The sequence below is a fragment of the Narcine bancroftii genome, chromosome 1 (assembly GCF_036971445.1).
Source record: "Narcine bancroftii isolate sNarBan1 chromosome 1, sNarBan1.hap1, whole genome shotgun sequence".
In the NCBI taxonomy this organism is placed as follows: Eukaryota; Metazoa; Chordata; class Chondrichthyes; order Torpediniformes; family Narcinidae; genus Narcine; species Narcine bancroftii.
This window is the reverse complement of record NC_091469.1, coordinates 143,699,439-143,726,436: the sequence shown is the minus strand read 5'-3', so window position 1 is coordinate 143,726,436 and position 26,998 is coordinate 143,699,439. Positions and strand designations below refer to the sequence as shown.

The following is a 26,998-nucleotide window of genomic DNA, read 5'->3' as shown; positions in this document are numbered from 1 at the left end:
GGCCAAGAAACAAGAATAAAACAGTAAGAAACATCCCCCAAACTTTAGAATTACCAAAACCAACAGTATGGAACATCATTAGAAAGAAAATGTGTATTGGTGAGCTTTGTAATCAAAATGGGACTGGCAGGCCAAGGAAGACCTCCACTGTTGATGGCAGAATAATTCTCATCGTAATGAAGAAAAATCCCCAAACGCCGGTCTGACAGATCAGAAATACTCTTCGGGAGGCAGATGTGGACGTGTCAATGAATACTGTCCACAGAAGATTTCATGAACAGAAATACAGAGGCTAAACTGTAAGAAGCAAACCACTAGTTAGCCGCAGAAACAGGATGGGCAGATGACAGTTTGCCAAGAATTATTTAAAAGAGCTTGCAGAATTCTGGTAAAAGATCTTTGGGACAGATGAGACCAAGATCAACCTGGATCCAGGTGATGGCAACTGCAAAGTGATTGAACAAGATCCAATGCCTACCACGTCATCTGCAAAACATGGTGGTGGGGGTGTTAAGGCCTGGGAAATGTTTGGCCACCACAGGTACTGGTGCACTGATCTTCATTGATGATGCAACTGTTGATGGCAGTAGCGAAATGAATTCTGAGGTGTGTCAAAACATCTTATCTGCTCAGGTTCGAGCAAATGCCTTCAAACTCACTGGACAGCATTTCATCCTACACCAAGACAATGATCCCAAACATACTGCTAAAGCAATGAGAAAACTTAAAGGGAACAATTCTCCGAAACAAGCCTGAGCAGAAGAGGCCTGGCAGAGCATCAACAGAGAAGATGCTCAGCACCTGGTGATGTCTATGAATCACAGATTTCAAGCAGTTAATGCATGCAAGCAATCTGCAGCCAAGTATTGAGTAAGACACAATGGGCTGGAAGTGCTGTGATTGTAGTAAAAACACCAAAATGCTGGAGGAACTCAGCTGGTCATTTCAGCATCTTAAGGAGACAAAAATATATTGTCGACGTTTCAGGCCTGAACCCTTCTTCCAGGAAAAATAGGAAGAGGCAGGAGCAGGATGTATCAGGAAGTCTCAGAATTCAAACAATGGGGGAGGAATCCAGACCAACGAAAGGTGTTAATTGGATATGATAAGGGGCTATTGCGACAGACAGAGCCGAGGTCTTCAACAAAGCGATCTTCCAGTCTGCGTTCAATCTCTCCAATCCACAGACATCCAGTGCTCCCGCTGTCATCTCCTCTACATCGGGAGAGACTGGACACAGACTGGGAGATCACTTGGTTGAGCACTTTGGTTCTCTCCGCTGCAATGGCGTGGATCTCCCAGTGGGCCACCCATCTCAATTCTCCATCCCATTTCCCTTGCCGACGTGTCTGCCCACGTTCTCATCCTCTGCCAGACAGAGACCACCCGTGAATTGGAGGAACAACGCCTCATCTTCCAAATGGGCACTGGATGACATTAATATTGACTTCTCTGGCTTTTGTTAAACATCCCCCCCACCCCCTCCAACTCCCTGCTCCTCCCATCTTCTCTCCATTCCCTGTCTCCTTTCGCACAGACAGGAAAAATTCTACGTCGTCCTTTATCACATCCAATTAGTACCTTTTGTTGGTCTGGATTCCTCTCCCATTGTTTAAATTCTGAAACTTTCTGATATCTCCTTCTTCTGCCTTTTTTTTCCCTTAAAGAACAACTCAGACACGAAACGTCGACAATATATTTTTGTTTCCTATATTGGTGAAATAACCAATTTAGTTCCTCCAGCATTTTGGTGTTTTCACTAAAACAAAGTACTAAACATTGCAACTTTAATATACATACCATTGCTATACCCTGAAATGAGGGGATGATGTATAAAAAGTATTGTAATTACTACATGGTCAAACCAAAATATATGCAAATAACCTTGAATAAAATCTCAAATGTGTACTTTAATCACATGTGAATTATTTGATCAGAATTTACTGGTAAAACTGCTGAGCACAGGGGCAAATAAAGAAAAAATCAAGTCTTTGCCTCGAAACATTACGGAGGGCACTCCAGGAGCAGACCAAGGCCATTCGGCTATTGAGTGCACTCAGCGATACCATCATGAGCTGATCCATTGTCCCACAGCTCCACTCCATACCTTCTCCCCATAAGATTCCTTGATTATTTAGGGTAGTGGGTGTTTGGTTAATTAAGTGTAATTAGACAGCATGGGTTTCATAGTCCAGGAGAACCTTCTACCATGCTGTATCGTTAAAATTTAAAAAAAGAAACATTGGAACACGAGAAGTGTTGAGTAATAGCACCTCAAAGGGAGATAATGTCCCATTGCCCAAAAGGCAACTGAGGAAGCAATCAATTCTTTAGCCTAAATCAACCATAATACAAGTAGCCGACAGGGAAAAGGGAGAAATAAACATCCCTACTCACCATGGTTGTCTCCGCAATTGAGCCAAAGCTGTTGATAAATATATTGCAGGTGACATTGACAGGAGGGCCTGTGAAAAGAACGAGCAGAGGATTGATGCACAAACATTGACTCCAACAGGCAAAGCCACACTTAAAAAAAAGCAAAATGTCATTGAGTTCTCTCACCTCATCACGCAGAGGCCCTGAGACTTGGCTCAAGGCTGACTCTGTCTTGTGTGTTTTCATTTTGAGTGACTTAGCCTGCCCCTTGCAGTTGTGCCTCCGCTTTCAGATGAAAGGGATCGTGCATAATGTCTTTCTGTGACACCCGCTAAGATGTCCGGGCTTGCAGAACAGTACAGCACAGGGGCAGGCCATTCGGTCCACAATATCTGTCCTGACTGTCATGCTAATTTTCACTGTACATCTTCCTCTATATCCTTCCACTCATGTGTCTGTTTAAGTTGCCTCTTAGGCATTGCTGAGTGGCAACTGATCCTGGATCGGGACCTGCTGTAATAAATCCTATTGTGTGTGTTGGTATACCAAGTCAGTGCAGCTCAAATTAATCTCAAATTGTCTTGAACCTCTTTGCCAATGAGCTTGGGCTTTACTTTTCTGAAACCGTGATAACTGAGGTGGAGTCAAAATAAATCATGGACAGGTATCTGGAAAAGGGTTAGCCGTCACCGATCGCAAGACATTGCTTCAGAGGAACACATTCTTGCCTCGGAACATTAAATGGTTAATCAGACAAGACATGGTCACCGGTGGAATTGTTCCACAGAGGCTCAATATATTCAATTGAATCTTTCTGTGCCATGAAGAAAATATGCAGCCCTGATGATTGAAGTAAAAACACAATGCTGGAGGAACTCAGCAGGTCAAACGGCGAACTTTATATAGCAAAGACAAAGATACATAACCAACCTTTTGCACTTGAGCCCTTCATCAAGGCATGAGGAAAATGTACACAGGTGACCAAACAAAATGGTGGCGGGGGAGCGGATAGGGGGAGGAGCATAGACCCACAGCCAGGAGGTTAAAGGAAGAGGGAGGGAGAGCACATCAGCAAATGGGGGAGTGGGAATGGCTCGGTGAATGGACAGGTGAAGGGGATGGGAAGCAGGAGGAAAGGAGACAGAGAGTGGAGAAGAAAGGGAGAATGGGGAGAGGTCTAGCAGAAACTGCAGAAGTTGATGTTAATGCCATCTGATTAGAGAGGTGCCCAGGCAGAATATTAGGTGCTGCTCCTCCAAGTTACGGGTGGCTTTGGTTTGGCGGTGCATGAGGCCATGGACAGATATGGTGGGGCAGGAGTGGCATGCAGAATTGAAATGGAGGAGCAACACCTAACATTCCATCCGGCCACTCATCAACCATATGTCATTAATATTGACCTCCTACTTCTCCTAGCCCACTCCCCATTCTCCCTCTCTTCCCTATCCCTCTGTCTCTTTTCCTCCAGCTCTCTATCCCCTTCCCTCTCCATTCACAGAGCCATCTCCCTCCCTTTGTTTCATGTTGTCCCCTCCCTCCCTTACTGCCCCATCACCTCCTGCTTGAGGCAATCTGCTCCTTTCCCTGCCCCTCCCCTCCACCATTTAGTTCGTGTGTCTGCCTACATTTGACTCATACCTTGATGAAGGGCTTAAGCCTGAAACATTGGTCATGTAACTTTATCTTTGCTACATTGTTTAACCTACTGAATTTCTCCAGCATTGAGGTTTTTTTTTGTCTCTGCCATAACAATCCCCTGATTCCGTGATCTGTGAAGAATTGGCTCTAGAACATTTCTTTACATGCTTAGCCCTGAGCTTCTCAGCTACCCCAGAAGATGACATGGCTGAGTATGGAGGGAGAGGAATGATGCACCTGAGCATCAAAGACATGGTGTGTGCTTCATATTTTATTTTATTCATAGTTCATGCGGTTGGTTAAGTGACCCCTGTAAATTTCCCCTACTGTATTGGTGAGTTCTAAAATCTGGATGAGGGAGTCGAGTAAAATGTGAGGAAAGTATAACTAGGATTATTTTAGGATGAGTGGCTGATGGTAAATGAGATTTTGATGGCCAAATTTCCTTTGTTGTACATCTCTACGACTGTTCTAGCTAAATAATAATGGCCTTCATTAACCGTGGGATCGAGTTCAAGAGTCATGAGGTAATGTTAATGCTATATAATATCACCCTTGGAATATTGTGTTCAGTTCTAGTCACTTAATTACAGTAAAAATGTGGATGCTACAGAGAGGAGATTTACAAGGATGCTGCCTGGATTGGAGAGCATGCCTTAACAGGAGAGGTTGAGTGAACTTGGTCTTTTCTCCTTGAAGTGACAGAGGATGGGAAGGGGACCTGACAGAAGTGCACAAGATGATGTAAGGTATTGTTCACGACATGCTTACCCATGAAACGGCTAACATGATGGGGAACAGTTTTCGGGTACGTGGGAGAGTACATTCGGGGGTGGGGGGGATAAGAGATAGGTTTTTCACTCAGGGAGTGGTGGGTCCATTGAATGTGCTGCCAACAATGGTGGTGGAGGCAAGTACAATAGGATCTTTTGAGACAATTAGTTAGGTACAGGGAGCTGAGAAAAATGGAGGGTTGGAGTCGGTTATTAGGTCTGCGTGGGGTCAAGGGCTCTTCTGTGCTGGAGGTTTCTGTGTTGAAACCCGGCGCTCACTCGCTTGCTCACTCTCTCTTTCTCTCTCTCCTCTCTCTCTCTCTCTCTCTTCTCTCTCTTCCCTCTCTCTCTCTCTCACTCTCTCTCTCTCTCTCTTCCCCCTCTCTCTCTCTCTCACTCTCACTCTCTCTCTCTCTCTCTCTCTCTTTCTCTCTCTCTCTCTCTCTCTCTCTCTCTCTCTCTCTCTCTCTCTCTCTCTCTCTCTCTCGTTCCTTGACCCACCACTTACAGCACTTCCTCTTTAATTTCAGCTTCTCAACCCTTTAAATTCCATAAACCTTTGCCACACCAGCCTGGCAGATGACCTCATTCACTGGCAAACTGAGGCCGCCCGCAAACTGAAGAATCCTCTGTCGACAGCCTCAAACCTGATGGCATTACTATCAACCTCTAATTTCCATAGAAATATGGAGCCCATATTGGCAAATTATTGGTATTAATATTTAAATGAATTTCGATCGGTCCTTTACTCCTATTGGTCACTATACATTTATATATATATATATATATATATATATATATGAGTTTAAACGTATTGGAAAGTGAAGTGCTCCTGTTGTGATTTTCTTGTCTCCTTTTCTTTTGTTAGTTTCTAGCGGGTTGGGGCAAGGGCTGGGGGGAGGGGGGGAGGATTGATTTAGAGGAGTTTTTTTTTTCTTTTGTATTCTTTACTTATTTTTATTTTAAATACCACATGTAAGTTAGAAATATTGTGATATGTTTGTTGTGGTTTTATATTAAGTAAAATATATTTTTAAAACCTTCCAATTTCCATTAACCCTTTCTGCCAAGTTTCTTTCTTTTTCTCTCCCCCTCTCTCTCCATTCCTCCACCTTCTTCCCTTCCTATCAAAGAACTCTCCTCTGGCTCCATCATATATTCTGCCTTCCCATCTGCATCCATCTGTGATCTCTTTCCTACCTGTTCACCGGTGCTCCTCCCCGTGCCCTTTCCTCCTTTCCCCTCCTCCCCCCTTCGTATTCAGGTGCCTGCCCATTTTTGTTTATCCCTGACAAAGGCCTTGGTCCTGTAATGTTGGTCACCCTTTACTTCCTTTGGATGTTGCGTGACCTGGTGAGTTTCTCCAGCACGTTTGTGTACTGCGCTTGAACCTACAACCTTCAGACTCTGAGGGACCATCTCAAGAAGATTGACTCTCATTTCCACAGAAGCATTCACAATTTTGAAATGTTCCAATAAGCTTTGTGGGAATAATGTTGCTAAATTCTGCACAAAATCTCCCACAAACAGCAATAGGATAATGAAGAGACAATCTTTAACAGAAAAGTTGATTAATGAGTAAATAATGGCTATAACCCTGAAGAGAAACATAGATGGTGATTCGTTTATCATCTTAAACACATTCATAAAGCAACCTTCCTCAAAATCCCTTCATCACCATGGTTGCCTGGAAACCAATGGTATCTTTGAGTTATTTCAGCATTTTAAGTGAAGTGAGAACAGTGGAAGGCAGTATCAAAGAGGTGACAGGCCGATGAACCTGAACAACGGTTCTTAGCAAGCAAACGCAAAATGGAAGATCTTTTCTCATTTCCCAACCCCCTCCTCCCCCCCCAAGAATAAAACATTGTGATGCATAACCAACTTCAAACCTCAACGTGAAATAAAAATGTTTTCTATCAAAGGTTGTGCAGGGTAAAGATTCCCTTCACAGGAGCTGATGACCCATCAGCTCGCAGGAGATGGATACACCATTAAAAATCTTTAACATAGAATATACAATATAGAACATTATAGCACAGTACAGGCCGTTTAACTCTTGGTGTTGTGCCGACCTTCATATTCCTTCCAACTAATCCCTTCCAACCTCGTAACCCTCTATGTTTCTTTCATCCATGTGCCTGTCTAAGAGGATCTTAAATGCCACCACCATCACCACTGGCAAGGCATTCCATGCACCTACACCTCTCTGTGTGAAAAACTTAACACTGATGTCTCGCCAAATCCTCCCTTCTTTCACTTTGAAGCAGGGTATAGGGACTGGACAGTCAAATTGAATACTTGCCAACAACAATCGTTACTAAAGAAATAACATATATTCTGGAAACAAGAGGCAACATTCACTTTGATCCCGGTTACCGCACTTCCATCTGCGTGCCCCGTTGTCTGCAGACAAAGAAAAAGTTGCACCGGTTTACTCTTGCATTGACTTAGTTGGTGTTGAAGCTTGCAGGAGAGGACATGCAAGTGTTATGATTGCTGACACAGCCCACAGTGATCCTATAGCATGGCTCTTGTACACAGAACAGCATAGCAACAGGGCCTTTGGCCAGTCTCTCTGCTCCGAACATTATGTCCAAGTTCTACTAAAACTCTGCTGCCTGCACATGACAATCTTTAAAGATTTATAAAAAACTTTTCCTCTACAATTTCCATCAGTACCAGAGCGCCACATGGCTGCATTCTTTGCCACTACTCTATTCGCTATACACCCATGACTGTGTGGCTTGGTACAGCAACACCACCATGTACAAATTCGCTGACGATACCACAGTAGTGGGTTGCATAAGTCAGCAAACAGGATGGAGATTGAAAACTTGGCAGAATGGTGCACCAACAACAACCTTACACTTAATGTCACCAAAACCAAGGAATTAATTGTTGACTTCAGGAAGGGAAAACCAGAGATAATTGGGGCATCAGAAGTGGAGAAGGTGAGCAAATATAAGTTCTTGGGAGTCACTATCTCAGAGGATCTTTCCTGGACCAAACACACAAATGGCATCATGAAGAAAGCACGTCAGTGCCTTTACTTCCTCAGAAGTTTTGAAGGTTTGGTATGAAATCAGAAACCCTGGCAAATTTCCACAGATGTGTGGTGGAAAGTGTGCTGACTGACCGCCTCACGGACTGGTATGGGGATACCAGGACCCCTGAGAGTAAAGCCCTGCAAAAGGTAGTGAAAGCTGCCCAGGACATCATGGGTAAAACCCTCCCCGCCATCAAGAGCATCTACAGGGAACACTGCCATTGGAGAGCAGCAACAATCATCAAGGATCTATGCCGCCTGACACATGCTCTGTTCTCACTGCTACCACCAGACTTGCACCATCAGGTTCTACTACCCCTTCAACATCAGACTCCTCAACAACAAACTCAATCAGAGGCTCATTTATAATGACTCTTAGTTTTGCACTTTATTGTCTCTCTCTGTATTGCAGTTTGTTTTTTTACACGTTTACGTTGATACAGGTTTTTTACCCGCAGGATAAAAGAATGTTGTAAGTGATGTCATGTATGTACTCTGACAATAAATCTGAAATCTGACAGATATCTCTACTTTTCCATCAACGCATTCCTTTCTCTGCTTATTCCTTGAAGAAGGGCTCATCCCTGGAACGTCAGCAATATCCCTTCCTCTCCTGTGGACGCTGGAAGACCAGCTGTTCCTCCAGTATTCCAGTGTGTTTTTACTACAACCACAGCATCTGTAGACTTTCATGTTTCACTCTCTCTATTCTTTCTCTAAACTTTCCCCCACTATTCCTGGCAGCCTTTTCCAGGCACTCACCACTCTCCGTGCACAGAAATTATATCTCGCAATTACACACTCAATAATACACCACTAATTAATTCTATTGACACACCAGCTTTCAATTTCATTTAAAGTCTTCACAGTTGGATGTCTAACAGTAAAAAAAAAGTTGTAATTATTTCAAAGCAGTATTGTTAATACACTTCATGATGTGGACCTAAATATAAGGGGGCACACAATTCTGCACACAATTCCCATCATAAATTTGTGTAACTCTTATATTCTTTTGCTTTTTTAATCAATTTTGTCATTTTGGATTTCCCTGACAACACAGGCAAGAAGTGATTACACATAAGAGATATTGTCTTTAATCTTTTCATTCCTGCATTCACCATCTGACAGTGTGCGTTCCTGTCAGAAGCTATTACTTTTGATAAATAATACAAAAGAACATCTTCATTAAAAAAAAATAACGTGTACAATTGTGTTCTGAGAACATGGAGCATTGGACTGGCTCTGTAGCTTATTGAGAGATCATTCAATACCCAAAACAATGTTGCTTCAGTAAACCAGGCCCCAAGCCTAACGCATCTATCCCATTACGTCAACTCGGATCGCAATGCATCTTATTTATTCTTGACTGCCTTAAACCCAATGGCATCAACATGGCAAAAACAAATCATGCAGAAAAATTACTATTGCAGCTACTTTATTTGCAGAGTTTATCCATCTATTTTTTGTTTTTATTATTTGTTTTTAGCTTAATTAAGTGTAGAGTTATTTTTCTTTCCAAAGTATCTGTTTGGTTGCAGCATGCACGAATTTTGATCAGTATCACAATCAGTATTAGGTTTTAAAAATTTTAGGCAACCTCTCACTTACCTGCTTCCACAGTCTATTTCTTTACTCCCTTTACTGTGAAATTTTCTTCCGTTCCAGTGGTCTCCACCTCCCTACCTTTTGTCCAATACCCTATCACCCACCCCTTGATAAATATCCCCCTTCCCCAATTTAGTCTCGATAACGAGTCCCGACCTGAAACGCTGACTGACCATTTCTACCTACAGATGCTGCCTGGCCTGTTGAGTTTCCCCAGAGGCTCATTTTTGCTCAAAGTTCTAGCATCTGTAGTTTTTATGTGTAAATCCCATCACTTTGCACAGCCTATGTCTTTTATCTCTTTGCTCTGAAGTGGAAAACAAATGATGCGAGCATTTCCTTTTAAGTTAGGTGTTACACAAGCTTTAATGAACAAAGCTCAAAGGGCTGTTGTAATGTGTGAAATCCATCTTGATTTCCATAAGGCCCATTAACTCGAGAATTCAGCTCACATCAATTTGCTTTGACAATAGTTTTAATTACCTTTCATTCATTTGGGAACAGGAATTCTCCTCATCCCCACTGAAGGAGGAGTTGACTGGTGGAGAATAAATGCTTATGGAGATGACAGGAAAGTGTGTAAACCCCGCGAGTGTGGTGTAATATACAAAAGAAGTGGACAAACTCAGCAGGTCATGCAGCATCTATGAGAAATAAAGGGTAACCAACATTTTAGGCCTGAGTCTTTCATTAAGGTAAAAACACAGAAATGACGAAGGAACTCAGCAGGTCTTGCGGTCTCCAGAAGAGGTAAGGATGTATAATAACGGTTTCAAGCCTGAGTCCTTCAAAGGGTGAGAAAAAAAAACCAGACAGGCACCTGAAGGAAAGAAATAGTCAGGGGAGGAGTACAGACAAACAAAAGGTTATAATTGCATATGGAGAAGAGGCCAGGAGAAAGGGAAAGGGTATAATTGATGAGGGGAGGGCCCCAGCGACCTACAGGATGGAAACTTCATCACGATCCCTTGACGCAGTTCTCCACCTCGACCCCAGTGACCTACAGGACTGAGCTTCCATCATGATCTCTGGACTCAGGTCTCCACTTGGCCCCAGTGACCTACAGGACTGAGCCTCCATTGTGATGCATGATGAAAGTCTTCACCTCAACCCTGGCGAACTATAGGACTGAGACTCTATTGTGATCCCCAGCAAACGTTTCCACCTCTGCCCCGGCGAAATACAGGCCCGTGCCTCCATCACGATCCCCTGATGCGGGTCTCTACCTTGGCCCCAGTGACCTACACGACCAAACCTCCATCACAATCTCCTACTTTGACCCTGACAGCTTACAGGACTGTGCTTCCAACATGAACTCTCACCCTGGCCCCTGCGGCCTACAGAACCAAGCCTCCAATGCCAAATTTCACCCTGGCGCCAGCAACCTACAAGACCGAGCCTCTGAAATGAAATCTTGCCCTGACCCCAGGTGACTAAGAGGACAAGGATACATCACAAACCTTCTCTCTCTGCCCCCTCTCTCCCACCCCTCATCCTCTAACTTCCCCAAATATCTTCTCCCTTCTTTGGATCTTTCCTACCCTCTAACTCCTTATCCACCTCATCCTCACCACCCCCCCCAGCACCTGACACCCTCCACCCCTTTAATCCCCACTCCAGACATTGCCTGGTCTTTACCATCTCCACCAACCTTCCCCTCTCAGAATCAGAATACTCAGTCTTCAATAGAGGCCTTGCCTTCCACTTTCTTTGCCCACACCTCAACGAGTTTCACATATGAAATGATGACAAACTCTTCTCCCATTGGCTCAATTTCTGTGCCTACTTCTATAACCAGGATACTACACTGCCTACTACAGACCCCTTCTCCTGCTTTAAGCCTTCTTCCTTCACCTGGACACCTCAATCCACCCTTCTGTCTGCTCTGGACTTTATATTTCTAATTGCTGCCGAAACATCAACCCTTTTGATTTCACCACTCCCCTCACTGATTCTAAACTCACCTCCTTGGAACACCTTGCCCTCCACTCACTCCAACTTCACCATTAAACCCGCAGAAAAGGGTGGCACTGTTGTGGTCTGGGGCACTGACCTCTACCTGGTTGAAGCCAGGTGACAACTCTCAGATACCTCCTCTTACCCCATCCAACAGGACCCACCAAAATCATCAAACCACTATCTCTGAGCTCATCACTTCCAGTTATCTTCCTCACACAGTCTCCAACCTCTGTTCCCCAATCCCGCACTGCTCGGTTCACAAGATCATGAGGTATAGGAGCAGAAGTTGTCCCATTGGCCCATAGAGTCTGCTCCGCCATTCTAATCATGAGCTGATCCATCCTTCCAATACCCGCTTTTTCCCCATAACATTTGATGCCCTGAATTATCAAATACCTGTCAATCACTGCCTTAAATACGCCAAGTGACATGGTTTCCACAGCTGCCTGTGTCAACAAGTTCCACAGATTCACAACCCTGACTAAAGAAATTTAACTAAATGTTTTAAATTGGTGTCCTCTATCCTGAGGTTATGTGCTCTTGTCCTAGAAACATCACTGCCTTCTACCTAAGATTCACAAACCTAATTGTCCCAGTAGACCCATTGTTTCCATGTCCTCCTGCCCCTCCAAACTGATATCTGCTTACCTCAGCTCCATTTTGTTCCCCCAGTCCAGTCCCTCCCCACCTATGTCAATTGCCCTCCATCACTTCAACAACTTCTAATTCCCTGAACTTGACCAACTCATCTTTACTATGGACCTTGGCCCATCCTCCAAACTGAAAGTCTCAAAGTCCTTCGTTTCTTTTTCGACAACAGACTCAACCAGTCCCCCTCCACCACCATCCTTCTCCGATTGGCAGAACTTGTCCTCACCCTAAATAAATGACTCATTGTACTTTCTCCAAGTCAAAGCAGTAGCCATGGGTACCTGCCTTTGCCTGCCTTTTTGTTGGCCACGTAGAGCCGTCCATGCGACAAGTCTATACAGGCAAAGCCTCTCAACTCTTTCCCCGCTACATCGATGGCTACTTTGCTGCTTCCCTTATGGATCAATGATGCACTTGTTGACTTTATCCAGTTTGCTGCCAACTTCCACCCTAACCTCAAATTCTCTTGGTCCATGTCTAGCAACACTCTCCTTTCTCAATCTATCTTCTTCTATGTCGGGAGACAAATGCTCGACAGACATCTACAACCCACCAACTCCTATGGCTACATCAACTACACCTCTTCACACCCTGTTCTTTGTAAGGATTCCATTGCTTTCTCTCAATTCCACTGTCTCCATTGCATCAGCTTCCAGGATGAGGTATTCCATGCCAGATCATCAGAGAAGTACTCCTTCAAATAATGTGGCTTCCCCTCTACCCCTCACCATATTACACACACATCTGCCCTTGTCCCCTCCTCTCCCATGAGTAACAAGGACAGGATTGTCCTTGCTCTCACTTTCCATCCTACCAGCCTCCACCATTCTCCACCATTTCTGCCACCAGTCAGGGATTCCACCACCAGACACATCTTCTCAGCTCAGGCATTCTCCATCTTCCACAGGGTTCACTCCATCTGTGACTCCCTCATCCATTCCTTCTTCCCAGAAATTGCTCCCTTGGTACCTAACCCTGCTTCACTTGTCCCACACCTCCTCCTTCACCACCATTCAGGACCCTAAAGAGTCCATCCAAGTGAAGCAACACTTCATTAGTGAATCTGCAGGGGGCATCTACTCTATCCAGTGCACCTCCTGTGGTCTCCTCTACATCGGAGAGTGGACATAGATTGGGAGATCACTTCATTGAACACCTCAGTTCTGACTGCCACAGTAGCGAGAATCTCTCATTGGTCACCCATTTCAATTCCAGCTCCATTCCCTTGCCAATATATCTGTCCATGGTCTCATGCACTGCAAGAGTGAGACCACCCGCAAATTGGAGGGACAGCCCATGTATTTCAAAAGGTGTTGCCACACTTTAACGAATGTGACCTATTTCCTCCTCAGATTATAAGTGATGTTCTCCAAGGGAATGCAATTCTGCATTTCCACATTCCATCGTGTGATATTTAATTGGGAGTCTGACGTCCACGATACACTTCTAAGGCAATGTTTACAAACTGAATTTGATATTTGGACAGTCTAAAACTCACATCCACAATATCTCCCAGAAGGTACAACAAAGAATCTTGTGGAAAATCCACCTTTGAAATTTTTTCCAGAATGTCCCCAGGTCCTCCCAGAAGGATCTCACCTTTGTACACAACCAGGTGGAGCAGACAAAGGTTTCCAATCTCCACACCACACCTAAATCACATTTCGGAAATTTCTAGCTTTGATTTGTGTAATTTTTGTTGACTAGTTTTCTAATTTTATTATATTATATAATATGTATATAGAAATATATGATATTGTGGCATCTGCTGCAACAGAACCAATAAATCAATGCACCAGACACAGTAGTTAGTCAGCAATACTGTTTATTTAAACTTGTCTCCCTTTTTAACTAACTTCCGGCCCGGACACCCGGGACCAGGTGTGACATCATCATGTCCCTACAACGCACATGAAGAGTCCGGGCTTTAAAGTGTAGATGACGGGAGCCCCACGCCATCTTATGAGTGAGCACTTAACTTCCCTGTGCCCAGCAATTTGGCCCGCACCCTCATGCAGCCATTCTGCCGGATGGACCAATGGCGTAGCATGGCAGTTCAGCCAGCTGCACGAACAGCAGTTTGTCCCATTATGTTATGCAGCCACTCGGCCTGCTAAAATATAATATATATATAATATAATAATAATATATAATACTATTAGTTGACAAATAATAGATTGACTAGTTCCCCCTCCCTTCAAAATAAGGACACTACAAAAATCTATCCCAGCAGGGAAAGGAGGGGAGTTAAGGAAGTGGGACATAGCGCAGGCGACGGGCATTATTTTGTTTGATTTCTTTTTAGTCTTTTCTTTTTATTCCTAACCCGAGTTTTTTAGTTAGCCAAGTTGTTTTTTCTTAGGTTTGGGTGGGGGGCTATGAATCACACTAGAATTTGTATTTGTATAACCTGTATGATTATAAGTTTGAGGGCAAAGGGGAGGAGATAAATACAGACTCTATATGTTGCATGAATGTTGAAAAAGATTGTTTTAGCTCTTTGAATTGCTTTATGAGTCTATACATATATATAAAAATCAAAATATAATTTTCAAAAAAGAAATTTGGAGGAATAGCACCTCATATTCTATTTGGGTGTCCTCCAACCAGATGGCATTAACACCATCCTTCAACTTCTCTGGTTCCAGTTTGCACTCCCTTCCCCCCAGCCCCCCAACACCCACCCCCATCATGTCTCCTTTTTTGTAGCTTGTTCCTTCTCCTTCTTTCCTTTTTCTTCACTACCCCAGCTCTACATTTACAGAGCCAACCCCTCCACTCCCCCCACCCACTCTCCTCCTTCCCCCACTTAGTTCTTCCTGTGGTGATACAACCACGACACTGGCCGCACTCCCACTGGCCTTCTGCAGAGGGGAACCACTGTACCTGCAGGAGGGAAAACTGGGAGGCTGGCCCCACCTGCCGGCAGTCAATCACCAGCTCGTATAAAGACTTGAGGCGGCCCCTTTGGGAACAGTCAGACACGTAGAGCCAGGAGTGTACAGAAACCTGCTGTGTACAAGTTTAAGCAAATTAAAACCTGTTGTACAGTCTGTGGAATTGGTGTCAGAATTACCCGTTCAGTAGCCCTCACACTTACCTTTGCTTTCTCCTGGCTTCTTGTCTCTATCCAATTATCACCTGCACTCCTCCCCCCTGCCATTTCTTTCAATCGGGTACTGCATGCTTTTTCTCATTTCTTGATCAGGTCCAAAACTTCGCTAAGATCTCCTTGCCTCCTATGGACGCTGCAGGACCTACCTAGAACCTCCAGCATTTCTGTATTTTCACTATAATAAGCAGCATCTGCGGACTTATATCTTTCACTCCTTTGTCAAGGAATTAGCAAAAAGCTGGCAAGTGCCTGAATAAAAAGGTGGGTGGAGGAAAGGAAGGTGCAGAGGGAAGAGTACAGGCTAATGGGTAAGAGGTGATGGGTGAATGTAGGTGGGAGAGTAGATGAGAAGAAAAGCTGAGAATTGACTGGGGGGGTTGAAGTGCACGTCGAAAGAACCAAAGACTTGTTGATCCAAACCAAGGCTTTTACTGACTAAAAGACTGGAGCATATCACAAGTAGGTCGACCAGTCCAGAATGACCTGGTCTGGCTAGGAGCAATCCTTTAAGACCCGCCAGTAGGTGTGGCTACACTCTCAGCCAATCACAGTCATCCTACACTACAATCTGTACATTTACACATTGGTGGTAGTAATCACAGAGGTGAAGGTAGCTCTTGGAATGAAGAGGCAGGTGTGAAAGAGTACATAGAGCATATAAATATGTTTTTGGGAGATAAATTGGGAAAGGTTTGTTAGATTAAGTTACATGCAAACACTTTAAAACAGATCTTACTTGAAATATTGGAGTTCTGCCCAATGGTAGAAAAATCGGGGCCTCAGAGCTTTGAAGAATGCTCAAGTGACTTCACTAATGGATTGTTGTTTATGAAAGGCAGCAGATGAAAGAGCATGTAACACCACACTGGATTGCTATGCCTTCTTCTATTTAAACCTGTCAGCCCCGTGGATTGGCGACAAACACATAGTGACATCATCAGCACCCCCGCCCTCCGTCCCATGGAGCCCGGGTCGGGAGGGATATAAAAGAAACATGGCAAACTCAAATAAACAGTCTTTGTTTGACTAACCCTGTGGATGCATGTTGATTTAGTAGCCCTACCGAAATAGTCACTGCAACCTGCGCAATGATAAGGAAAGCCTGCAAACTCCACACAAACAGCACTCAAATTCAGGATCAAACACACATCACTGCAGTATTTCTGTCTGCTGCGATAAGAGTTCAGCATTCAAAATTCCTTTTATTGTCTCGTAAAATATATTAAAAATGATATGATATATTTTTAATTCTTTTTTGTCAGGCAGACGAACAATCGCCATTAGTATTGCCCGGCGCCCCTTACAGGAAGAGAGAAAGAGAAGCAAAAGAGAGTCCCTTCAGACGTACTGGGTGCCTGTGGATTTGTCTCCAGTGCTCCCACAGTCTCTGCAGCCTCACAGACTCCACTTAATCCACTAAAATGGGTACTTGCTGCAGCATCAAGTGAGCACAGTCATAGAGAACTACAGCTTGAAAACAGGACCTTCAGCCCAACCTACCCACATTGACCAGAATGTCCCACTTCACTGCATTTGGCCCTTATCCCTTTAAACCCATCCTACCCAGGTGCCTATCATTTTTTTGTTTTTCTTAAACACTGCAACAGTACTTGCCTCAACCACCTCTCCTGGCAACCCATCCCACACACCCATCAAGCTGTGAAAAAACATTTATCCCTTAGGTTCCTGTTAAATCTTTCTCCTCTCACATTAAATCAGGGGTGGCCAAACTATGCCCCCAGCTGCAGCCCGTTTTTAAGTGGCCCTTTGCAACATAGTCTTTAAGAATAAATGGCACTTGATGAACATTGCACTTCTTTGTTTCAACGCTAAATGCCGCTGCCATTTTGAACAACTATTAGACCTACTAGACATCAATGTTACTCATCGATGAAAACATGTACTTCAGATTAAATAAAAAGAATGTTTACATCTGTGGATTAAACATGGCTGAACTGAAAAGATGGAATATAACAAGGGGGTGGAGGAATGTTGGTCTCGGCCTTGTCCCTTTCTTGATCTTTTCTCCTGTTCTTATTTTGCACCCAGCTTTTTATTATGCACTGCTTTTTGAAAGAGGATTTTTAAAGTATTTTGTTGTATTTATTTAAATTAAAGAGCAGCAGGTACAGACATGCCTACTGTAACATGTGAGCACATCAATAAATTACTGCAATGTCAACAGTTAAACTGTTCAGTAGCGTCAACGGTTATTTTGATAGATTTTTGATGGCACGAGGGTGTTCTGTTTCTCATGTAGTGTGTAACGGCTTGAAAACTGCCAGGCTGTTTGGCCCGTGACTCCTAACATTTTTTTCTGCATGGGGCCCACAACCAAAAATGTTCAGCCACACCTGCCTTAAACTGATGTCCTCTGGTTAATAATTCCCCTACCCTGGGCAAAAGACTAGGTATTTACGTGATCTATTCCTCTCATGGTTTTGTACATGTCGGTGAGATCATCCCTCAACCAAGCTCGTGCCTTGTAAAAAAAAATCTACTCCTATAGCACACATTAGTGTACAGAACAGGGCAATAAATATTAAAGGCAGATAATAAATATTCACATTTACAGTGATGCAAGAAAAAGAAATAGTGTTTCAAGAGTGCAGATTTTGCCCATTTCAATGAGATCCAGCTCATTCCTTTTAACTCAAGATGTTTGGCCTAGTCTAAATCTCTCCTCATACACCAAGCCCAGACATCCCAGGAATTGCTTTGTTCAGTTTTAGCTTAAGCAAACATTTCCTGCTTACAGCTCACAATATAACTGGGGCAACCCACTAATCCAGTCTTGGCAGTTTAATACACTGACCAGATTATTTTTCTGATTCTCAGTATAACTGAATCATAAATGTAATATGTAATTCTAGCAAAGTCAACTGCTTGCACTCCTTCAGTTGTATGCATCGAGGCTGTCAATCTGCATTCATTAAATACACAACCAAGCTTTCAAAATTTACAGCCAATGTAATTTTCAGCATCTCCAAAACCAGAGCAGTTTCGTCTAAAACTATTTATCCCAAACCAGGTCATTTTATGACGATCAACAAAAGTGATAGTCCGTCTAATTGCGGGTACAAACTCTTTTTCAATTGTTACCTATCCCATTACCTACTATATAAAAAAAAAATTAAATGGATATCTTTGTTTATTATTTTGTGGTCAGACAAGATATTTAGAATCTCCATGAAAAAAACTGACCTAGGATTATAACTACCTGATTTTACGAAATATTATTTAGCTGCACAGACTGGATTTGTTGCTTGTTTTTTTAATCAGATGGCCATTCCTTCCTGGGTTTCAATTGCTTTGCTAATGCTTGGAGAAGAGGTGGAAGAAGAATTTGTATATAAATGGGACTCCAAATGAATCAGGAAGAAGAAGAAAAACAAATAATCCTCCATGTGGCATTTATTTTACATCTGGGACAAGATCAAGCAATTTATAGCACTAAAAGAGGGATTATCCTCAAAGACGCCTTTATTTCAAATTAATATAATACCCATGACCCTGGGGAATAAAATATTAAACACCTGATACTATTGAGGATCGTTACAATCAAAAGAAGCAACTCATGTCCTAATAGATCATTCTTCTGCTATCTCCAATTACAATCTTTTTTAAAGGTTAAATTGGGTTCCTCATTGGTCCTACCAATGTGCACAGTCATGGAGGTTCTAATCGAAAGGGCAATGCAATTAAATTTATTTCTACTCTATATTTCCTGCTCCAAGATCAATGTCCAAAAATTGGGTTACATAGATCTCGGGAGAGATGGGAATTGGATTTGGGCATTGTAATTGATCTTGAATGCTGGTCACATTTATGGTTAGATAGCATGACAGCTCTTATAAAGAGCTTTATCAAGATAAAGAATGATACATTGCAATTTTTTGTACATCAACTATATGTCACACCTCAAAAGATACATAATCAGAAATCTCAAATATGTGTTTTTTTTAGTGGTACTTTTATACAGTCTACCTGGTTATGCATGAAATTAAGATCTTTTTGGATAAACCTGGATGAAACATTAAAAAAAATGATGGGGGTGGACTTCCCTCTTGATCCGCAATTGTTCCTTTTGGGGAATTTGGCTATCATGAAAGTTAACTTCCCCAAAAAGTATATCCAAATTTATTAAAATCGCTTTGGCAATAGTCAGGAAATGTAGAGCGGTAACATGGAAATCCGATTTCCTCTTACATATTGATCGTTGGAATATGGAAATGCAAAGTTGTACACCCTGGGAGAAACTTAATTATCATCTTAGAAATGACTATAACATGCTCATAGATATTTGGCAGCCCAATTGGATTTATTTAAATGTTGGATAATTTAGTCTATTTATTGAATATTTTATATTCAATTTCATCCCTTATTAGTAATTTAATATTTTTATTTGTTTTTTGATTGTATTTAATGTTGATGCCGCTCTTGTCCCCTTTTCCTTTTTCTTCTTCTCCACCTCCGTCCACTGTCACTTTTCCTTTCTCTTAAGGTACGGAGGGGTTACTTCCGGGGTTAATGTGCATTTTAAGGATGTAATTTTTTTTGTATATCTGTATACATTTGTTTTTACATTCATTGAGTCTGTTTGCACAAATATAAAATATAATTTTTTAAACTTGTGAGTACAAGTACTGGTGCTGTAACTGCCAAGATGTTTGATGTAAGTTGGTTCTCAATGCAGGCATTAACCAGCTGAGATCATAACCTTTCGACTGTAGGTAATGTCACATTTGTGGCCCAAAATGTGAAGTTAATAAAACATTAAACACAAGTTTTATCAGGTAAACTTCTCAGCGGCTTTTTATTTTCCTGTTTCCTTTGTTCTCCTGCTTGTGTTCTTATCTCTCTCTCATACCACGTGACTTCCGGTACATCTCATACATATTCATTATCATGACATCCCTCCTTTAATCAGAAATAAACTTTACCTTCACTTATCAATATCCCTCGGAAACATACAAACATCGTAACTAATGGTAATACTATAACTCAACTACATAAAATTTACTTCCTACAGCACTCATACATGCACTTTATGATATAAGATTAAAATACTGTCCCAAAGTTCTTATTAAAACTATGGCACAAAGTCTTCGTATCGTTTGGGCGCTTTCCGGTTTCGTTTCGGCCTGCCTGCGATATTGTCGTCGCTTCTCTGTTGTTCACTCTCAGCGTCGGAAATACTGCTCACCACGGCTTCCGGTGTTTCTGGCGCTCGAGTCATTTCATCAGGAGTGCTGGTAACTGCCTCTGGAACATCATCAGGTCTCTCAGTTTCAGCATCTCGTATTGGCCTTTCAACCTCTTCGCTCGATGTATCTCTGGACTGGTACCTTTTTACACTTGATACATTTCTCTTATACAGGACTCCAGTCGGAGACTTGACTGTCACCATACTGCCACTTCTGGATACGACAGTATAGGGTTGATGGTAATAAGGTGTGTCTAGCTTACCACCAGTTTCATGCCTCAGTAGAACATTATCTCCTGGCATGATGTCTGAGTACTTGGCTCCACGTTTCGAATCTGTGTACAGCTTTGCTGCACCTTTCTTTTCAGCATCGTGGTCCCTCATCTCCTGGTCGTCTCGGATTTCCTTTATTTCTGGCATTTTTGTGCGGATTTTTCTCCCAAAAAATGCTTCTGCAGGACTTTTTCCAGTGGTTGCATGAGGCGTTGCTCAATAGACAGCCACATAAGATAGCAATGCTTCTCGCCAATTTTGTCCTTCTGCGTGTGCAATCCTCAATCGTTTTTCAATGGACTGATTTTGTCTCTCTACTTCTCTGTTGGCTTGCGGCCATTTCAGAGTTATTTTATGATGGTGGATACCTGTGATCCTCATGTATTCCGCAAATGTCTCTGAAATGAATTGTGGACCATTGTCAGAGTATAATGTAACAGGTAATCCATATCTTGCGAATATCTCTGCTAACGCTTGTATTGTTTTTTCAGTGGTTGTGGACTTCAACACCACATACTCATAGTATCTGCTGTATTAATCTATCACTACCATAATTGATTCACCCATCAGTAAAGGTCCAAGAAAATCAACAGCTACGTCGATCCATGGTCCTGTCAGGAGTTGCGTACTCCGGATCGTTTCTGGCAGATTACTCCTACTTGTGATTTGACATCCGTGACAAGTTTTAACAAATTTCTCTGCATCTTTATCACAACCTGGCCACCATACCTTGGTCCTGAGGTTTTGCTTGGTACCAACAATACCTAGGTGTCCTTCATGCGCTAAGGATACGATCTTCGGTCTCAATCTTTGCGGTATCACCAATCTGCAACCTCTTAATACACACTGTCTGATGCAACAAAGTTCATCTCTAATGGGAATGTAAGCCTTGTGAGTACACTTGTCCCATTGTCCACTCTGTATGCATTCTTTTACTTCCATGAGTTCTGGATCACGTTCGGATTCTCTCTCGACCTCCTTCGTAGTCACAGCTTTCGGTGTCGCCTGAATAGCTACGAAGCGTACAAAGCTCTCTGTTTCTGTTCCCAATTCTGACTTGGATTGTGGACATCCATCCTTCACCAATCTGAACAGCGGATCAGCAATGTTTGCTTTCCCTGCAATGTGGATTACTTTATATTTGTAGGGTTGTAGTCTGAGTACCCATCTCTCTATTCTGGCACATGGTTTGGATCTAGGTGCATAGATCACCTCTAATGGCTTATGATCTGTGATGAGTTCAAATTCAATACTGTATAAATATGCATGGAACCTCTCACAGGCCCATACAAGTCCAAGTGCTTCTTTCTCTGTCTGAGAGTATCTTCTTTCCACATCTGATAACAATCTGCTGGCATAGGCAATGATTCTTGGTCCTCCATCATGCATCTGGACCAACACAGCTCCTAAACCAACCGGGCTGGCATCCGCTATGACTTTGGTTGATGCCACTGGATCGTAATATCCAAGAGTTTTTGCATCTGTCAGGCTTTGCTTCAGCGCTGTGAACGCTTTCTTCTGCTCAGATCCAAAATGAAATGGTACACCTTTCCTGGTTAGTTTCCTTAGTGGTTCTGCAACTGTAGCGAAATTAGGAATGAACTTTGCACAAAAATTGACCAATCCCAGGAAACTCCTCACCTCTGTTGCGTTCTGAGGTGCACGTGCCTCTTCAATAGCTTTCACCTTGGCCTCTGTAGGGTTTAGTCCTTTCCATGTAAGTCTGTGTCCCATGAAGTCCATTTCTGACACACTGAACTGGCACTTGTTTCCATTCACGGTAAGGCCTGCCTCCTGTAGTCTAGATAGTACACGCCTCAACCTTTTGTCATGCTCTTCCTTCGTTGGTGCATGGACTATGATGTCATCAGAAATGTTGGCAACTCCAGGAATGCCTTGAATCACTCGATGGATTTCATACTGGTAGATCTCCGAAGCTGCATTAATTCCAAATGATAGTCTCTTGTAACGATACAATCCACAGTGAGTCACAAATGTAGTTACATCTCGGGAACCTGGATACAGCTCTAATTGATGATAGCCCCACTTCAGATCAAATTTTGAGAATACCTTGCTGGAGGTTAGTTCTTGAAGTATTTCCTCCACTGTTGGTATAGGGTGTCATTCTCTAATTATAGCTTCATTGGCCATTCTCATGTCAACACATAGTCTTATGTCACCCTTTGGTTTGGGCACAATCATTACAGGACTGACCCATTGTGTCGAATGTTCCACCGGTTCAATAATGTCTTGTTCGATCAATTCTTTCATTTTGGCTTCGACTTTCCCATGAAGTCCAAACGGAGTTCGGCGCATTGGTTGTGCCTTGGGTTTGACCGTTTCGTCTACCGCTAGCTTCAATTGTCGACCTTTCAGCTTTCCTACTCCTTGGAAGACTGCGGGGAATTCTTGCTTCATATCCTCGTATGACTGAATTGAATTGACACAAGCTCCAATCTGAAGTATTGCCAGGTCTTGCGCTGTGCTTCTACTCAGCAATGGTTCTCCCCTCTCTTCTATGACCATAAACTCTGCTTCGGTGTACTTATCTCCAGCTTCAACAGTTGCAGTAAAACATCCAATGGTCTGCAATGGCTTGGTTGCTGTGTATGGATACAGTTTCTTGGAACACTTCTTTGAGGTACAGATGATCTTTTTCCTTTTCAACTTCTCCCATAAATGTCGATCAATCACATTACTGTCACTGCCTGAGTCTACAATGACCTGCACTGTCACTCCACCAATGATCACTGGGACCTTCTCATGATGCACTTCATTCAACGTAAATTGGTAACAACTCTGTTCCTCCTGGGTATCATCATCGTCACCGTTTATCTGGCGAATGGTATCTTTCTTTCCAGGATATTTTCCTTTCCCCCAGGCTTTGCCTTTGGAAGTTGTACTCTTCCTCTTCTGGTCTGCATTGGACTTGCTTTTGCACTTCTTTGCAAAGTGGTCCTTACCTCCACACTTTCTGCAAACTTTGCCTTTGGCCGGGCAATATGGGTCTTTTCCAAAGTGACCTCGGTTTCCACATCGATAACACTCCACGTCCTGTGTCAACGTATATCTTGGCTGGTTATGGCAATGTGAGAGCCTCTTAATTTGCTGGCTTGAGTTGTCTTTCAGGGTCATGGTATGAAATTGCCCTTCAACAGCCTCTAATGCAGCAGCAATGGTTAAAGCATCGGTGAGTTCCAACTCACGCCCTCTTTCCAGTAGACGTCTTCTGAGTTTATCTGATCTGCAGTGCTGTACGACTTGATCCAATAATTGGTTGTCCAAATCAGCTGCCATGTAATTGCATCCAACAGATAGCTGGCGTAGTCTCGTCACGTACTGAGCAATTGTCTGGCCATTTTCTTGTCTCGTTCTCTGAAACAAATGGTGTTGAAATGTAGCATTTGGTGTCACTACATAGTGTGCATTTAATGCATCTACTGCTTTCTGGTTCTCATCCTTTCTTCCAGTATTCAAAAGTGTCTTAAATGTTTCCTGAACTGCAGGTCCCGCAGTGAAAAGAAGTAACGCCCTTCTCTGCGCTTTTTGTTCAACCGTACCGGTATCTAGAAATAGGCCACGACTGTCGGCGTAGGATTCAAATTCTTCCAGCCATGCTTTCGACTTCACATTTACAGTGCTTGCATCACCCGTTGGGTCAAAATGAGCAATTCCACTATGTGTTAGAAAGTCACCATCTGCCCCAGCCATGAGGAAATATTCCAGCCCCAAAAATACTGAGTCAAAGAGAAAATTCTTATCACCTTGAAGTTGTCTGTAATCCTCTGTAATCTTGTTTAGTCTTTAATTTTCTTCAAGCTTCTTTCATCCTCGTCACCAATGTCACATTTGTGGCCCGAAATGTGAAGTTAATAAAACATTAAACACAAGTTTTATCAGATAAACTTCTCAGTGGCTTTTTATTTTCCCGTTTCCTTTGTTCTCCTGCTTGTGTTCTTATCTCTCTCTCATACCACGTGACTTCCGGTACATCTCATACATATTCATTATCATGACAGGTAACACAACAAATAACATTTGATTGAAAATGCGCAATGCTAATGACATAATCAAGATGAGACTCAAAATAGATGAAGAGATAAATGAAGGTGTGACACTCGGAAAACTTTTTTTTAAAGTCCATTTGAGAGAACAGGTGGTCGATTATCATCAAAAGTATATTATCTCTGACTGTGTAACCCTCCTCCAATAAAGTACTTGATTATATCAAGGGTGATGTGCTGGCATTGATAGAACACTGTGGATTCTGTGATATTAGGAAACTACCATACAAGGCCATTTGTCAAGCTCCATATTGACCTCCTATCCAATGATAAATTTTTGTCTGTTGGCCATTGCTCCTCCCTCTGCCCCTTCTTCCTTGCCCCCATTCCCCCCAAAATTCTTATTCAGGTGCCTGCCTGCTTTTTGCCCACACTTTGAAGAAAGACTCAGGCCTGAAAAGTTGGTTAAATATCATTACCTGCTATGGATGCCGCAAAAGCTGCTGAGTTCCTCAAGCTTTTTTGTGCTGTGACACTATTTGAAAGGTGTTCATTTATGACCATGCAAGATTTTACTGCAAAGAAGAAATCACTCTCTGGCACTTATGTGACTGAGTTCGCAGTGACGTCTGATGAGAATTTATTGTCATACACAAAAAGGCAATGAATCTGATTCAGGGGTAAAATAGTGAAGTCTGCCAACACCATAAATGAAGTAAAAACACAATGTTGTAGAAATTCAGCAAGTTAAACAGAGTATTTTACATAAACGATGTTTTGGGCTTGACCCCCTTCATGAAGGTATGAGCAAAATGTCAGACAGCTGGTGGAAACATAAGGTTTGATAATAGATTTTAACTTTTCACATATTGACTGGGACTAACATACTGTAAAAGGGCTAGGTGGCCTAGAGCTTGTCAAATGTATTCAGGAAATCTTTCTAAATCAATATACAGGGATACCAACTAGAGAAAGTGCAATACTGGATCTCCTATTAGGGATTGAGACAGGACAGGTGGCAGAAGTAGGTGTAGGGGAACATTTTGGGTCCAGTGATCATAATATCCTTATTTTTAAGTTAATTATGAAGAAGGATAGATCTGGACCGGATTGAGATTCTAAATTGGAGAAATGTTAATTTTGAGGAAATGAGAAAGGATCTAGAATGCATTGATTGGGATGTTGTTTTCCAGCAAAAGGTGAAATTTTGAGAGTACAGAATTTGTATGTTTCTGTCAGGATTAAAGGCAAGGTATGCAGGCAAAGAGAACTTTGGTTTTCTAGGGATATTAGGGATCTGGTTCAGAAGAGGAGAGCAGTGTATAGCAGGTACAGGCAAAATGGAGCAAATGAGGTATTTGAGGTGTATAAAAATGAAAGAAAAACCTCAAAAAGAAATCAGGAGGCTAAAAGAAGACACAAGCTTGCTTTGGCAGAAAATGTGAAGGAAAATCCTAAGGGTTTCTGCAGGTATTTTCGGAGCAAGAGGAAAGTAAGGGACAAAATCGGTCCCCTCGAAGATTAGAGTAGTTGGCCATGTATGGAGCGAAAAGAGATGGCGAGATCTTAATTTATTTTTGTCTCAGTATTCACTTGGGAAAAAGGGCACAGACTCGATGGAAATAATGAAAACAAAGATTAAAGAGGAGGAAATGATTGCTGCCTTAACGCAAATAAGGGTGGATAAATGCCCTGATAAGATATTGAGGGAGAAAGTGTAGAAATTTCAGGGGCACTGGCAGAAATATTTAAAATGTCCTCAGCCATGGATATGGTGCTGCAGGATTGGAGGGTTGTTCCATTATTTAAAAAACAAGGCTCCAAAAATAACCCTGGAAATAATAGGCTGGTGAGCCTGATGTCAGTAGAAGCTAAATTATTGGAAGGTGTTATAAGAGATCGGAAATACAATTATTTGGATAGCCAGGGACTGATTAGGAATAGTCAACGTGGCTTTGTGCATGGTAGGTTGTGCTTAATCTCAGAGATTTTTGAAGAGGTTACCAGGAAAGTTCATGAGGGAAAGCCTGTGGATGTTGTCTGCATGGACCTTCTACAAGGTTCTTTTTTTAATATTTTATTTAAAATTAAAACATATAAAACAGCAAAAAACATATATCAATAATTGATTGAATACATGTTGAATTATATAAAAAGAGAGAGAAAAAACTACAAGGTGAAAAAACCCCATCTAAACCATCCTCCCAATCCCCACTCCCTACGTATACACACTAAAAACTATACTGGAATAAAAAACTAAATTTTTAACATATATTAAAAAAATAGATATATGTTAAATTGGATTGCTTTAGGAAAAACTCAAAGATCAAAAACATTTCACAAAAGAAC

The 26,998-nt window shown here is 42.3% G+C and overlaps 1 protein-coding gene across 1 annotated transcript in view; it reads right to left on the bottom strand.

The window, feature by feature from the left end:
• Positions 1-26,998, bottom strand: part of glra3 (glycine receptor, alpha 3) — a 189,633-nt gene that overhangs the window by 147,525 nt on the left and 15,110 nt on the right. The window contains exon 3 of the mRNA XM_069940928.1: positions 2,398-2,465. Within this exon, the coding sequence (XP_069797029.1) occupies positions 2,398-2,465 (68 nt within the window). The remainder of the gene's footprint in view (positions 1-2,397; positions 2,466-26,998) is intronic.